We start from the raw sequence: 16,103 nt of genomic DNA, 5'->3' as shown, positions 1-16,103 counted from the left end.
CACACTCACTTTTATTCAAAGTTTTTATAATATTCAGCAGCGGTTTGATGAGGAAAAAATAGGATGGGATTGTCACAAAAAAGGAAGAAAGAAGGCAAGAAAAGTGGAAATATGATAATATGTGATGAGATGGCTGAGGAGGAGGAGTGGAGCCACAGCAGCTGCAGTGAAGATGGTGAGTGAGGACACTAAAAAGAAAAGAGATTAGGACGTTTTTAAATAATAATAATGAAATGTGAATGTGGATTTATTTTTATTTTTCTGTTTTAAATTCACACAAAGACATTTAACACCTTAAAAACAGAGGCTAAAAACTCCTACACTGTGATATACTTATATTTTCCTTCACATTTTCTCATATAAGCGTCTCAGACGTGTTGAAACCCAAACACACAGCAGGTCATTATGTTCAGACAGTGCAGCGGCAGTGTGCTGACTGACAATAGCTCTCAGTAATTCAACATCTATGTGTATTTTATTCTCCGGAGAAATACTAGTCTTTTTTTTCATTTCAGCATTCAGCAGGCCTAATAAATTAAACCATCATATGTAAAAGATTCTTAAACATGCCTGATCATACAAGCGAATTGACAGCTTTTTTTAAAAAATTGAGGTTTTAATAATGTCTGTACAGAATTTACTCGACGATAATTTAAAAAGTGGTTTTGGTTTGAAATGTTTTAAAATCCAAAAAAGGCTTTAATTAATGTATTTGTTATTATTATTATTATCTTAAACTAACATGTGTTGTGTGGGTTGTAATCTGAATTTAAGGCGATTATGTTTGCATGTTGAAAACAGCTCAGTCCTCTGTGTTTTATTACATTTAATATCATCCACACACGAATGAAACTTTTCACTGACCTGAAAATCTTTCACTTTTTTTATTATTGTTATTTGCAATTACACTGAGCCAAGGTTTAGATTTAAAAACTCCCTCATCTCCCCAAATTGTTTGAAATAAAGAGAGAAATCAACTTTATATGTCAGTGTTGTCAATAACAGGGCAAGTGAAGGCGCTACTCACACAGCTGTGAATAATATGAAATCATTTTTTGTAAAGTTGTATAATTGTTGGTGATAACAAGTTGAAGATAATCAGTTCTGTTGTTTTTCTGTCTTTCTCATTTATTCATGTCATAATGTGTCCATTGGGAAGAATATCTTATCTTATCTTATCTTTCATGCATTAATTGTAAAGGCAGCCCATTATCTCGTGATTTTCAAATTTATTTTGCGATAACTGCATTTTTAAAAATCCTCATATATCCTCCTTCGATGCGCAGCCTGATTTATTTTACGTGTGCATCTCAAATAAAAGCAGCAGTCAGGTCTGGATGTCGCTGCCTGCAGTATCTAATAAAAAGTTAGACCCCTTGTGGTTATAAAGGGAAATAGATGCAGAAAGCTTAACGTGTCCGCCGGCCTGCACGGTCGGAGCGCACCGAGTGGGAGGCGGCAACCTGCACCGACAACCACACACACACATACACACACACACACACACACACACACACACACACTCCCTCCGTAGTTTGTTAGCTGTTTGTTCTGGCCGGAGGAAGACATCAAGGAAAGAGAGGCTGAGAGAGAGAGGGGGGAAAAAATGGAAAATGAGAGCAAGAGGAAGATGAAGGAGAGATTTGGCCTGAGGCGGGACATCTTTAAGGAGTTCCTGGCGGAATTTCTGGGGATATTTGTCCTGATCGTGAGTACCTCCCTCTGCACCTGTCATCCAGCTTAAACAGCCGCTTTAAAGCTGTGAACCAGTATGCTAATAAGGTGTCAAACTGGGTCTCCGGGGACTCTGACTGCTGTCTCTCAGATGTCTCTATTAACAGATAGCATATTCTGGAGCTTTTCTCTTTTATGTGCTCAGCTGTAATTTGCTGCTGACAATCAGACCAAGATGTGGCTGATGTGGGACTGTTTTTCCTCCTCACAACTCCCCCAGAAGTAACAGAGCATTTGAATTATTGTTACTATAATAAGTTATTGTTATATGGGGGGAGAAAAAATAGGCAAATGATTAATCACTTTGCAAAACATTTTTGTTTTTCTGTGTTTGCTTCTCATTTCTTGAAGGAGTTGCCTCCTTTACAGTTGCTGTGTTTCTAGACTGGTCTGCCCTCCACCTGTCAGCCCTCTGTGGTGCCAGATCAGAGGAGTGATGCAGCTTCCACAACAGCCCTCTTTTTCTTTCATCTGAATTACTTCTGCCTTTTACCTAATAAGTGGGGGGATTCATTATTTCTCCGAGCTCCAAGCTGGACAAATTGTCTGTGGCAGTCGGAGGCTGTTGTTGGACAAGAGGGCTAGTGTTAATGGCGGCTATAATTGGAATAATTAAAAACAATGAGTCTTTCTACCTCCACCCTTTGTGTTTTTGTTCTTGTCTGTGTCCCAGCTCTTTGGATGTGGTTCAGTGGCCCAGACGGTGCTGAGTAAAGGGGCTCTCGGGGAGCCCCTGACCATCCACGTTGGTTTCACTCTGGGAGTCATGATGGCTGTTTACATGGCGGGGGGAGTGTCAGGTAAAAGAAGCACACTGACACATACACAGCTCATGTGCATTACAATATTAAATCATCCACTTTTCAAATGATTATTTCTATTATTCATTATTCTGCAGGTTATGCTCTTCATTATTATTATTCAATTAGACAGTTGGTCATTAAAATGCCCAAGACATTTTTTGTTCTGCTTTTTATTGTACGAGCAAACACCAAAACCCAAAGATATTCAGTTCACAGTGATACAAAACAGATGGAAAAAAACTGTTTTTCACAAAACATTTCAAAATGTGAAAACATTTTCAGACTATTCACTTATTAAGTGACAAAGAGGCTTTGTCTCTCAACTCTCTGGGCTTTTTCAGTGATAGAAAAACAAGTACGAACATATAATTATTTGATATTTCAGTCTGAAGAAAGTTTCACACACATGCTGGTAACAAAGGTCGTCACTCAGTGTTTGTCTGCGGTGGAGATGCGATCTTTGGTCTTGGATGTTCTGGCCGTCTCTTTGCTCTTACAGCAACAACAGCTCTCTCCTCCAGGTTACTCAGTGTCACTGTTTCCTCCATCTTCAAAGCTTTTACGTGAAAAAACCTTTGCAGAAAAGATCACGATGTAGTCTCATCTCAGATGACTTATGTCATTGCATTAGCTTACTGATCTAGATAAATGACCTATAAAGACGAGTGTATAGACTTGTAGTGTTACATAATAGAGAACATTTAACATAAAGGGACCTCTTTTCTGGTCTATAAGGTCAGAATTACCTATACTAATATAAAAAAATGGGGTTTTGATTTATAACTTGCTTTATAACCCTCTGTAGTGGTCTGAATTTCAGTGTAAGAGTGGTGTCAGTGTGCTTGAGGGCTGAAGATATTGTGTCCTGATGTCCAAATGGGACATTATAGGCTACATTCCTCAAGGATTACAGCAATAGGAGTCCTCTGTGCATCCCTTGTAATGATAGGGACAGGAAGGTTGTTGTTAAATGTCACACTGCTTCTCGTGGGCTGTCTGAGCCAAAAAAGTGTGTGTCCATTAATCAGCAATCAAGGGTTGCACTGTGCAGGCTTCATGAGTTGTTGTGTGGTCATTTGCATCACAGTTGGGATGTGAATAATCATCACAATCAGAGAGAAGAGATCATATATATGTTGTTGCGTTTGACTGTGTGATAAAAGCTTAAAGGTGCAAGTTGTGAGATGGTGATTATTGAGTCTCATTCCCAGGTGAGAAGGTGGCCGGCCCTACCTGCCAACCCTGGAAATTAGATTCAATTATCAAATATCTTTCAACTATCGCTTTTTTTTTGTTTTTGTTTTTTTGCATGTTTAAAGGTATAGTTTAAAATTTTGGGTGATAAAGTTAATCTCTCATATTTGCCCATTAAATCTGAAGCTACAGCTAGGAGGCAGGAGACAACAGCTAGCCTACTAGTATCTGTGTGCAAAACCACAGATAAGTTCAAACTGGACATTTCTTCATGTTGATTTCTTCACTTTACATTTGTTTCAGTTGAATTTTATATTTCTCTTTTATCACAGTGCTGGGCTTTTGCTCTGCTTAGGTTAAGGCAAAAAAAAACATTTGGTCAGGTTTAGGAAAACATGTTCTGACTTAAAATACCTGTTTGGTCGCCACGATCACGGATGGAGATGGTCCGGCTTCCCATGAAAAATAGTCACTTTTGGTCACCACAAAATTGCTGGAAATGTCCCCAGGTGTCCTTTAAAATATCCACTGATGTGACTCAAACTGCGGTCTGCCGTTTGGCAGCCTTGTTGTCTGTAATAACGCCCCTCCACCTCCCGATGTGAAAGTCCGCCAATAAGCATATAGTGTGAACGTGATATGCCACCTTTGGTTCACATGTCAGCACTGGACGTATCTGTGGTTTGCAGAAATGTTAACTGCTTGCATTATATCCTGGCGACTGGGCTGGTTACGATTCATTTGTTTAATCCATACAAAAAAGGGTAAAATAAAACATCAATTCGTTTTTAATTTTAATTAATTGAATACTCAGCTTTAGAGGTGCTGGTAGGTGGATTTTGTTATCTTCGGACAGAGCCAACAAGCTGTTTCCATCTGTTTCCAGCCTTTATGCTAAGCTAAGCTAACGAGCTGCTGGCTTCAGCTACATATTTATCATACAAACATAAGAGTGGTATAAATCTTCTGGTTAAAACTACTGCAAGATACCGAGGAAGTGTATTTCCTACAGGAAAATGTCAAACTGTTCCTTTAAAACCTTTAAAAGGCTATGCTATACAGAATTCCCAACTAAAAAGTCCCAGGATGACACAGATCCTCTGTAATCGTGAGTTTATTTTTGTATATTTGAAAAGATTTATAAATATTCTGCAAGAAATTCAAGTTTGATAGAGATGAAAAATATATGAATTTATGTGAACAAGTGAATAAGGCTTTTCATCTCTGTCTTGTTTATGATGGCTGTTGTGATCACTCTGACTCGTGTTACAGTCTTACTTGTGCTACATGTTTAATGAGAAGAGTTGTAAAGCTTCAGAGGAATAGCAGAAAAGCCCGAGGACACGGAGGTTAATATATGGAGAGCTTTTGCTGCATGACTGGGCCATTCAGCCCCGGGGTCCACAGCTCAGTGGGAAGCTTCTGTCCAACGACATCTCTGAAGATGATCATAGGTATTGGACTAATGAGCTTTACTGGGGCATGGGTCTCTGGAGAGGAGGGGGGTCAGGTGTGACAAGCCTGGCTTTCTAGGCTTCCCTGGCAGGGCGGCTCCATAGGAGAAGAAAACACAATTGTTTTCACTTTGTAGTCTCAGATTTTAGATGACAGTGTACCGTAAGTGTGACACATCATGGTCACTCTAATGACCTGCAGTCTACGTGTGCCTTAAGCAGATTCAAGCAGATTATGTCAGATGCAATTCAGACAGGCAGGTCTGGCTGGTTGTCGTGGTCAGTGTTTGTGAACAGGATGGGGAGATTAACAATGGGCGCATGGCTGATACCCCCAGTGGTGTTACCACAGCGAGGTCAAAGCCAAGATCCCAGAGTGTTAAATAAATGACCCCACACTGCCATCACAGCCCAGTAACATTTGGCTGGAATGTGTTCAAACACGCCTCTGAAGGACAATGTGGAGTATATGAAAACAGGCCGACAAACCCGGTGCTCTTTGTTTGAAAATACCCCAAACGTTTTGAATGAATGAGCAGCTTGAACAGAGGCGCTAAATGATCAGACAGCCTGTCACTGACTGTTTTAATCCACTGAACTCAGTTTACCTTGTCTTTTAAGAGAGGACACAAGAGACTTTAAAATGCACACAGATGTTTGACGTTTGATTTAGAGTTAAAACGATTAGTCAATTAATCAATTAGTCGATCAAAAGAAAAATAATCGCCAACTTTTTTAATGGTAAATCTTTTAAAAGGGCTCTATGTAACAATTTGTGATCACTTTTTTATTGGCCATATGTGAGCGGATCGGAACACGACGTGAAAAATGACACCTTCCACATCTCTCTCGGTTGCCTATACAAACCTGTGGACTATTTGTTTATGTTGTTTAATGCTGCTGGACTGTGGATTTCTTTGTGAAGGACTCGGAGTGGATTTTTTGTTTTCTTCTGTCACTCTTCCAGTGACTCGAACACTATCCTGGTCGATGATGGTACAAACAAGCTAGCAGTTGTTACCCTCTCTTTTGTTGGGGTTTAGCCATTTTTATCCAAGGTATCTCTTCCCTACATGCAAACCAAGTTTCCCACGGTGCCATGTTGCAGGAGTGTCCTGTCTTTAGCGCCGCCCAAGACAATTGTGATTGCTTAAAAGAAATGAAAAAAGGAGTGGAGTTAGAAAGAAGTGAGCTTACCAGACCTCTGTGGGCCACTTCTAGCTTGAAGCGCTACTAGCATAGCACAACAGAACCTCTCAGCACACTGTCAGCATTCAAGTTGCATTGTGGGTTATGTCACTGCCAGGTTTTTGATTGTTTTTCAACAGGAGACTGGCAGAGTTATAACAGTCGAGTGCAAAACCAACCATTGGAGCTCTCTTTAAAGTCATTTTCAATGAAAAATACCAAATAAATGCTGGTTTCAGCATTTCAGTATTTGCTGCTTTTCTTTGTCTCATGTTTGTTAAACTGAATGTTTTTAGGTTTTGAATTGTTGGTCGTACGGTGCTTTAGGAACTTCAGTGGACATTTTGCAGCATTTTTCATAGACTAAATATCATGATAACTTTAGAAAACAATTGGCATGTTTTGGATCAGAAACATTTTGGTACTTTTTTTCACTTCCATCTTCTTTTTAAAATACGCTTCATTTTGTTTTAGGTTGATTTTGCTCATCTCTTTTGGTTGCATTGTTGCAGGAGCTCACGTGAACCCTGCGGTCTCTCTGGCCATGGTGATCCTTGGGAAGCTACCTCTGAAGAAGTTCCCTGTGTACGTGCTGGCACAGTTCCTGGGGGCTTTTGCTGGATCCTGTGCTGTCTATGGGTTGTATTATGGTGGGTGTAAATGTGTAAACATCATCACTAACAGAGAACTGTCTAGCAGGATTACGAGGTTATCTAGAAAGCATTTCTGAGGAACACAAACAAGTCTGACACTCTGCTTCAAGAGTGTTTTCCTTGTTATATTTGGATATTGTTTTTATGTCGGACTTATTGTCAAAACTACACATATAAGAAGGAGCTTGTTAGTGTAATTGCATGAACAGTCACTGATCTATATTGTGTTTTCTGTTTCACAGATGCTTTGATGGAATATACCGATGGAGAATTTGTTGTTACTGGTGTGAATGCCACTGCCAACATATTCGCGTCTTATCCTGCAAAACATCTCTCAGTCCTGAATGGGTTTGTTGATCAGGTGGGGCTTCAGACTAACTTTAAATTTATGTGTAATTCCCCCAGAAAATATTCTATAATATATACCAGTGTCAGATATGATAAAAAAGCCTAACTACATCCACATGGATAATAATACTTTCTGCAGTTTATTGAAACTTCCTGATAACATGACAATAAAACATGTTTTGAATCGTTTATCTGTTATTAGCTTTGGAGGGATTTGCCTCTTATATAAATGGAATTATTGATGTCAGTGACATAATTTCCACCAGGATCGTGTGTGCGTGGAAGCCACCAGAGCATACAGAGAAGCATTTAGTGCAGTCATGAGTACGAATTTTAGCATCAGTGGACATGTGAGTTGTTTACTGATGTATGAACAGTCCTTCTCCGATGCTGAAAATAACTTGCATCCGTCCTGGATGTGTATGAGATGCAGATGTTAGTTTACGAATTTGCGAAGGCAGTGAGGGAATTAAAGGTCTAATGAGTTGGGTTTTTTTTTACTTAAATTGTTATATTTCAAAGTGAATCCTTGTTTTACGGTGATGTTTACAAGCATTGCTAATGTAAACAAAGCCTGAGAAACATGAATTATTAACTTTCAGTTATTGTGTAGAGTTATGACGAGACCTGACCTGACGAGAATTTAAGAGTAATATCAGGTTCTGACGGTGTGTTTTTATATTTGGGAATATGCATGTGGGTGGCAGACTGTATACCTTTAAGTGCTCAAATTAGATCTGTAAAATCAAACATTTTTATAGATGTTTTCTAAGCATTTGTTCAAAATGTGAAAGATTATAAAATTCAATGATCTACCTCTGTAGTATCTTCTTAAAAGACGGCCATATGGGCCCATATAGTAAAGCTTTCTTATACAGACTAAAACCAGGGGAAAGGGGAAGCCGCATAATTAGCTTAGACAAAATAACAGGGCAGAGGTCACCACTGCAGATGAGGTAACTCAAAAACAACAACAACAACAACAATCAATGTAGATGTTTTGAAATACATCTGATGTTTTACTAATTGCCTGATGTTTTTGTTTTCAAGGTAATTGCCACTGGAGCTCTGATCCTGTGCATCCTGGCCATCACCGACAGGAAGAATATTGGCGCTCCAAAAGGCATGGAGCCTCTGTGCATCGGCCTGATCATCATGGCCATCGGAGTGTCCATGGGTCTGAACTGTGGCTATCCAATCAACCCGGCACGAGACCTCGGCCCGCGCTTCTTCACGGCTGTGGCCGGGTGGGGCATGGATGTATTCAGGTAATTTTACTGATGTAGAAACGAGTAGTCAACCAGTCGATTAAACGTTGCTAACCTTAACTGTTGCATTTAAGATGTGACACAATATTTTTTCGAACAATTTGTAAAATGTTTCTGGTTTCTGGGGGTTTTCTTACTTTTACACCACTTGACTAGTTTAAACTTATGTTGAAACGTCAGGGAAATTAGTCACTATAGGAACATTCCCAGTAGGAACAAAAAGTTGCCTGCTATCACGCATAAAGCACACACGTAAGTAAGAAATGTTTTGTGGGCTGCCTGTCTGAACAAGCTAAAAGTCCATTATTCAGTGCTGCTCTCACGCTCACCAGCGCCTGAGATGTAGTGGATGTGTGATGTAACATTTTAACCAAGTAGCTGCTTCTTCCTTTCCCACACAGAGAGCAGCATAGCTCCATCTCTTCTCTCTTGACAATCTGAATTAATATTTCAAAGACCAGGCGTGTATTTCCTGCATTTTGAAAAAGGGCTGTGGGATTTAAGTGAACCGGGAGAGATTCCATGCACATAAATATGAAATATTGAATGCTTTATTACCAAAAAGCCACGGCTGTATGTTCCTCATCCTCTCTTGCTTCCTTTCTTCTCTCAGAGACAGCACAGCTGTTCCTGGTTTTGTTTTTATGTTTATGTTTTATTGTGTTTTTAAATTTATACTAAAAAAGATGTGATGATGTTGTGATTTTGATCCGATTTGCAACTATGAAAAATATTACTTTTACATATATAAAGATTTAAATGTCCGTAAAGTGGAGACAAATTGGTAAAACAGCAATTGGCATAATTCACCTTTTACATTAATATTGCAAACTTGTTATGGAACAACATGCTATTCATTTAGTTGTGTCTTTTAGCTCTGTTTCAGTCTCCACCAACTCCTGAGAGAAATATCTGACTCTTTAGCTGCTAAATCTATGTTCACCAGTTAGTCGTTTCCTTTGTCTGTCTTCATTTCTGTGCTGAGCAGACACTGAGCACTGGGTTTATTAGAGCCTTTTCTCTGAAAGCAGCTGTCTGTTGCAGCCACGAGAACAGCGAGAGTGAACCAAAACAGTATAGTTGTGAGTCGGACAGTTCAACAATGAACTGAACCAAAGGAGAAGAGAGCTGATTCAGGTGGTAACTGTCTGTAGATTCATCACTGCGAGTGACGTCTCTCACATCACATACTGTTGTATTGTAAAAATATAAATTAGCTGATTCAATGTCGTCATATTGTATATTTTGGTCACTACTTTACAACTATGAGTTTCGGTGTTTGTTAGAAGGAAAGGATTCCTCGTTTTTTGTGATAAAAATAACCTGATCAGGTCAACCTCTCAAAAGGGCAACCGCAGTTTAATAGAACAAAACAATTATAATACCACACGGCAAAGGTGCCACTCTCATTCCACAGAGCTGTACATTTGAGATACTGTCTGCACGTTACAAACAGGAGAGGACAAGGTGCATCCCTGTCGCACTTTCAATTTGGACTTTGTCAAGAATGCAAACAAAGCAGTCACGCTACATGTATATAAACGAAATGGCTCGCAGCAGCTAACTTTGTATACTGTACTCTTATGGAATATTTCCGACTTCTAAAACCTTGAAGGCTGTATAAACAAACTCTTATGACCTTTCGATTGCCTGTGTGGGACTAAAATATTGATTCTCTGTTGATATTGACATCAGTTGCCATTGTTCTTCCTGATAATCACTGAGTGGAGTCTCCTTTCTTTAATTATCACTGAGGCACAGTCGTGTGATCCCTGGAAAGTTCGAACACATTCCTCTGATCGCCTTTTTCAGGCTCTGAGGACGATACGGTCAGACTCTCAAGGACTTTTTCCTGTTTGTTTTACAGATTTTCCCTGTATTTTTTTGAATATTCTACTGTACAGACATTAATACTGATGTATTGATGAAAAGATAATAATAGCTGATATCTAATAGCAGCACTCCTCTGCAATTTTAAACAGGATTATCTGTATTATAACAGTGTTCGACTCTATTTAAAGGTATTTTCATTTTTAAATGGGTGTAAATATCCTTACAGAAAACATTAAAAGGCCAAAAAAATACTGTATTTTTATGGAAAATTGCTGATTTTTTCTACTATTATTTTTAGTATTTTCTGGCACCTCCTGTTTGCTTGAATACCGGTTTTTGACATGTTTTTTTGTGCAATGATAAACTGTATAATGTTAACTGTCGCACTCTTAAATATCCAAAGCTCTGAACATTTTAGGAGCTGTTCTCATCCACCCTTGGCACTTTTCCATTGAGCAGCTTTTTACAGTAACCAATGAACGCTGCCAATGAGATACCGCAGGCTCAGAGTTTCCAGATCCTTTAAGGTCACGTTTGTGTCAGCAAAGTATCTTCCGCTTTTCTCTAACTTCTGCTGAAAGCAATATCCTGTTTTCTGTTGAGGTGATGAATCGTTTATAGGAGTGTCCTTGAAGAGCTCAAAAGATGCCGTCTGAAGCCTCTTACAACTCTGTAGAGGCGTACAACCTCAGTAATTGCAGCTTTTTTCATTTGATGGTAGCTAGCGTCACTTTTTGTAAATTATACTTGTACTTTTGGACAAAATACCCGCAAAATTATTTTTTCCCTCTCTCACATGTTGTTTCTGTTTAGATACATGCTGTTTGTGTCTTTGCCCTCAGTGCCCAGTTTATCATTGACCCCTGCCCTTCAAAGTGTCGGTGAACGTCACTGCTGGCATGAATATGTGGTTGTCAAACTAAGAACAAAACACTGCTTGGACAATAATGCTGTCTATATGAAAGCAGTATAACCACAAACAGTTAAAATTTTTAATACAAGGATGTTTTAAAGCAGAATTCTTGATTTATCATGAAGATTACATAATATTAAGTGGTGGAGGCTAAAGATACAGATTCTGATGCTCTGTGTCCCCATACCACAGCTTTAACTATCACCAGATGGCTTGTATGACTTTACAAATGTAAAGGTTTAACGCACACATAAGCCCCTACTATCATGTATAAAGTATGTGCTAAATCTGACATAATCTTTTATATTTATGACATAAATACAGCAGCTACAAATGCAGTGTAATGTAGACTGAGGATTAATGTACATCACGTCCCTTTTTAGCTTTGAGTGTGAAGGGCGGCACTTGGCTCCATTCAATGTCCACATGGCGTCAATGTGACCCACTGGTTGTCTGTCTCCTTGCCTGATCATCTTAGCTGTGGCAATAGATTAAAGTCTATAATCCAGCCGCCTACTTCCTGAATGCCTACAGGAGACAAAGATGACTCGCTCAGACGCTTGTTTACTTTCAGGCCCACATATCAGCTCTGTTAAGTGAAGCTCTTTCACCTGTTGGGGGAGTCAAGGCTCCTAACGGCCACACTGACCAGCAGGGCTCTAATCTCCCTCCAGCTCTGTCTGAGGTCGGCCACAGTCAGAATGAGGACACATGAAGTAGGTCTAATACACAGAGCTCCTTAAGACTTTACTGTAATCTGGGATAACTGCGTATAACTCGCCTCAGGTAGGATGATACAGACATAAACATCCAGATTGGAGAGGCAGTGTACATGATTTCATTCAAGAGAGTACTGCATCTTGTTAATACTGTATTTCTATTTAATTAGGGGACAGATTAAACCAAAGCAGTGATCAAAAGTGAAGCAACAGAGGGCTTAGATATCGTGACTAGTCTAGTATGGGGCAAGCTGGATCCTACACTTCCCATAATGCAGCTCAGTAGTGGCAGTCATTATGCTGCATTGTTTTTGTATCAGAGTAGCCATAATTACAAGTTAGGGAGGTAGAGCGGTTGTCCACTGATTGGAAGGTCGGTGGGGCAATCCCAGACCCCTGCAGTCTGCATGTCAAAAGTGTCCTTGGGCAACCCCTTGTTGCTCCGGAAGGTACAGCCGTCGGTGTGTGAGTGTTACCACTCCTAATGAGCAGGTGCAAAAATCTAATATACACTGTAAAAAAAATTCTGTTCAATTTAGGGTAAAATATTGGTCCCTATGGTGTCCAGAATTTTTACGGTGACAGTGTCAAAGATATTACGGTATGCTTTATTGGCAACTGTAAATTTCACAGTTGAAAACAGTTTTGTTTACAATTGATTACTATGAAAAGAAAAACTGAAAATCTGTTAATACGCTTTTAAAATGAACTGCTATACTATAAATTTTATTTATTTTTATTTTTAAAAATTGTATTTTATTGCAAACTTCATCTTTACGATAAATTACTGGCAGCTGTGGTTAGTGTAAAAAGTATGGTAAAACACATGAGGCATTACAGTTGGTCGGCATAGATACAGTTCATCATGGTAAGATAAATTACAAAGGAAACAACAAATAAAGCACATTGTAAAGCAAGGTATATACAAGAAAACACTTTTGATTACTTGCTTGCATTATTATGTTACGTTATATTACGTTATGTTATATTATTTTCACAGTAAAATTTTGTTTTTTTTACAAATCACAGTGAAGCACTGTTTCTTGATTTCTATTTTTGATTTTATGGTCTTTTACCGTTGCTATTTGACAGTTTTTTATCCTCATTTCTTTAAACTTTTATTACAGTGACGGGGACAACAACATGAAATAACATTAGTCCGTTACTGTCACAATGCAAAACAAAAATGTTGCGTTTTTATGCTTCGGGTTTTCATACAGAACAAACATAACATTGTTAATCTGTGAGTTTAAGAGGTGCTTATAGGCAGATTTAATTACCTTTGGACAGAGCCAGGCTAACTGTTTCCCCTACCTCTAGTCTTTGTGCTAAGCTATGCTAGCTGGCTGCTGGCTGTAGCCTTACATTTATTTAGATATGAGAGTGGTATCGATCTTCTCTTCGAACTCGCAGCAAGGAAACGAAAAAGCATGTTTAGCAAAATCTTTAATTATTCTTTTAAACCCAGTTATAAATAATCAAATGTTCTATTTAATCTGCAGTCTGTCTTGTGTTGTCCGATGACCCGAATGTGAACCATCTCTACACCCCATGTGTCATGAGCGTGACATCAGACTCTCCTGTCCTTGTAAACGCTCTCTCTCCATGCCACTAGTTTGTAATGCAGCCTCTGGCGTTCTGTTCAGATTAATAATCTTAATTTACTTGACTAATTTTCTTGACTGAGCTCCTAAAGATTTTCCTGTTCATGCAGCATGTTGTGTAAATAGTGAAAACATTGGTCATTTGTACCCTATCATAATAATTGATGTATATGGGTCCCCCTCACTGCAGAGCTGGAGGTTGCTGGTGGTGGATCCCTGTGGCAGGGCCCATGGTCGGCGGAGCAGTTGGAGCTGGCATTTACTTTCTCTTCATTGAGCTGCACCACGCCGAGCCTGAAAAACAGGAGGAGAAAAATGTCCAGGACAAATACGAGATAATAACTATGAGTTAAAATCTAGAACAAGAGCAAAGTGACAAAGCAGCCGATTCTCACCCTCAGAAGGCAAACATGTTCATCCAGATGAAGCAGTTTTATACATTTCTACAATTAAATTTGAAGGAAATTTACAGTTAATGGTTTAAGACGAAGCATGCATCTGACTGCACAATTTCATAGTGATTTGTAAAATATGCATGAATGTTTTATGAAGCCTTTCAAGCCTCTTCTTGTAGAAAGTCTTTTTATTTAGAGGTTTCAGATTTCACCTGCCAGCGCCAGGGGCTCTTTCATATATCAGAATATTAAACTGTCTTGAGGAAAATATTCTCTTTAGACATAAAGCTTTTCCTCTAATTCCATGAAATCATAACCTTGTATGGAGAGTTTCCTCTGCATTATGCAGTATTCTTTGTAGTCTCCTATTTCTTAACTGGGGTTGTCTCCTCTTGTTAGAAATATTTGCCAAGTTTCTGTACAGCATTTATATTTTTACTACAGTTTAACTTACAAACAGGGGCATTAAATAAACGTAGCACTTATGAAACAGTTGATTTCATGTGGAAATGTGGTTATTTATATTGTTCTTAGTGATACATGTGATATGTTTTGTGGAGTGACTTCCTTGTTCTATTTCACTTAATCCTTTGCATGTGTGAAAACAATGTGTGATTGATTGCTTTATCTTGCTAACACTTTTAATGTAGAAGATCCAGCCTTAAATTTGACTGTTTTTGCTGACTTTTTCACTCGTCCCCACATATACTTATTGTCACATTGCTGGATTATTTGCTCATCACAGGCATCCTTGATATTGAAAAGCCATAATTTAGATAAATATGACATTTACGAAAGACATATAAGTTTCCATTTTCTGCGCAAGAAAACCCCAGTGTTGAATTTTCTTTGCAGCAGAAACTTTTACGAATGTCACTGAATTCTCTGATGAATTGTGTTTGGATCAGTGTTGTGTCAGCAGCAATATGCAAACACTGACTCTGTTTACAAAATAAATCCTCAGAGCTGAAGTAAAATGTGAAATAAAACAGAGTTTTGGCATGGTTTAGGCTTGCACAACAGCAAACTATCACAGAAGGAAATAAACTTCTTGGAAATGTACAATTGAGGTTTAAACTGGACATTCCTTTGTGCTGTTGAGCTTCGTTTTGCTCGTATTCTGTGAGCACAGAAATGTGAATTTGCAAAGACAAACACAACGTCAACAGGTTATGTTTAGAAATAATGTGACTATGTGTGCTGATCTGAACAAGCATTCGTTCATATATTAATTGTGAGGTTATATTGTGCTGCACTGAATGTCATTTTACAACAGCTTGTACCTGTGTAAACACTTGTTTGGCGACGTGACAATCCCTTATATTAAAATCTTTGTTTTTTCATCCGATGGTTTTACTTTTGTCAAACAGAAAAATGTGAAGAAAGTCGGTGGCACAGCCATCAAAGAGTGATTTTGCTGTGAAGTCCTGCTTTCACCACAACCAGTTTGACACTTGTAGTGTCAAACTGTAGTGTCAAACCGTGTAGTGTTACAACCCTGTATGTGGCCTACGTGTGAATCAGAATAATTACAGTATGCATGTTTGAAAAGCAGCAGAAGGTTTGTTTCACTTCCAGCTGTTTAATTAAATGGTGTATGTGTTGGTACTCATCTCTCCTAAAGTCCTAAACTTTGATCTTAGTGCTTCTGTCCTGAGCGGCAGCCTGTCAGGAAGAAACATTTTAATCTTTTAAATCTTTTGTTTATTGTTGCTTGTTTTAAGTTGCTTTTTCTAAGGTAGTTCTATCTGTCTGAATCAGCTTGTTTTACAGTATTCTGTGTTATTGTATTATTGAATAAAGTTTGTTGAAATGACTTGTTGTTAAATCACTTTCTGACGATCTCCTGCTTAGATGTTTGTAGGGAGAACTTTTGTTCACTCACTTGCTCTTTATTTTAGTGAAAATAATGTCAGCCAGGCATTGTTTTTATTATCCAATAAGAAAAAATGTGCCTGACAACATTTTGACATACCGCATTAAAAAAGCACAGGTGT

The 16,103-nt window shown here is 38.7% G+C and overlaps 1 protein-coding gene across 1 annotated transcript; it reads left to right on the top strand.

The window, feature by feature from the left end:
- Positions 1–1,606: 1,606 nt before the first annotated feature.
- On the top strand, positions 1,607–14,601 carry aqp9b (aquaporin 9b). The gene is made up of 6 exons (XM_073465270.1): positions 1,607–1,708; positions 2,408–2,534; positions 6,886–7,023; positions 7,269–7,387; positions 8,425–8,642; positions 13,902–14,601. Exons 1-6 carry the CDS (start codon positions 1,607–1,609, stop codon positions 14,062–14,064), a joined length of 867 nt encoding a protein of 288 aa, XP_073321371.1. The 3' UTR covers positions 14,065–14,601.
- Positions 14,602–16,103: the final 1,502 nt, after the last annotated feature.

The sequence above is a fragment of the Pagrus major genome, chromosome 4 (assembly GCF_040436345.1).
Source record: "Pagrus major chromosome 4, Pma_NU_1.0".
NCBI classification, from domain to species: domain Eukaryota; kingdom Metazoa; phylum Chordata; class Actinopteri; order Spariformes; family Sparidae; genus Pagrus; species Pagrus major.
Note: the sequence above shows the minus strand (reverse complement) of the source record. Positions and strands in the feature narration are given on the sequence as shown.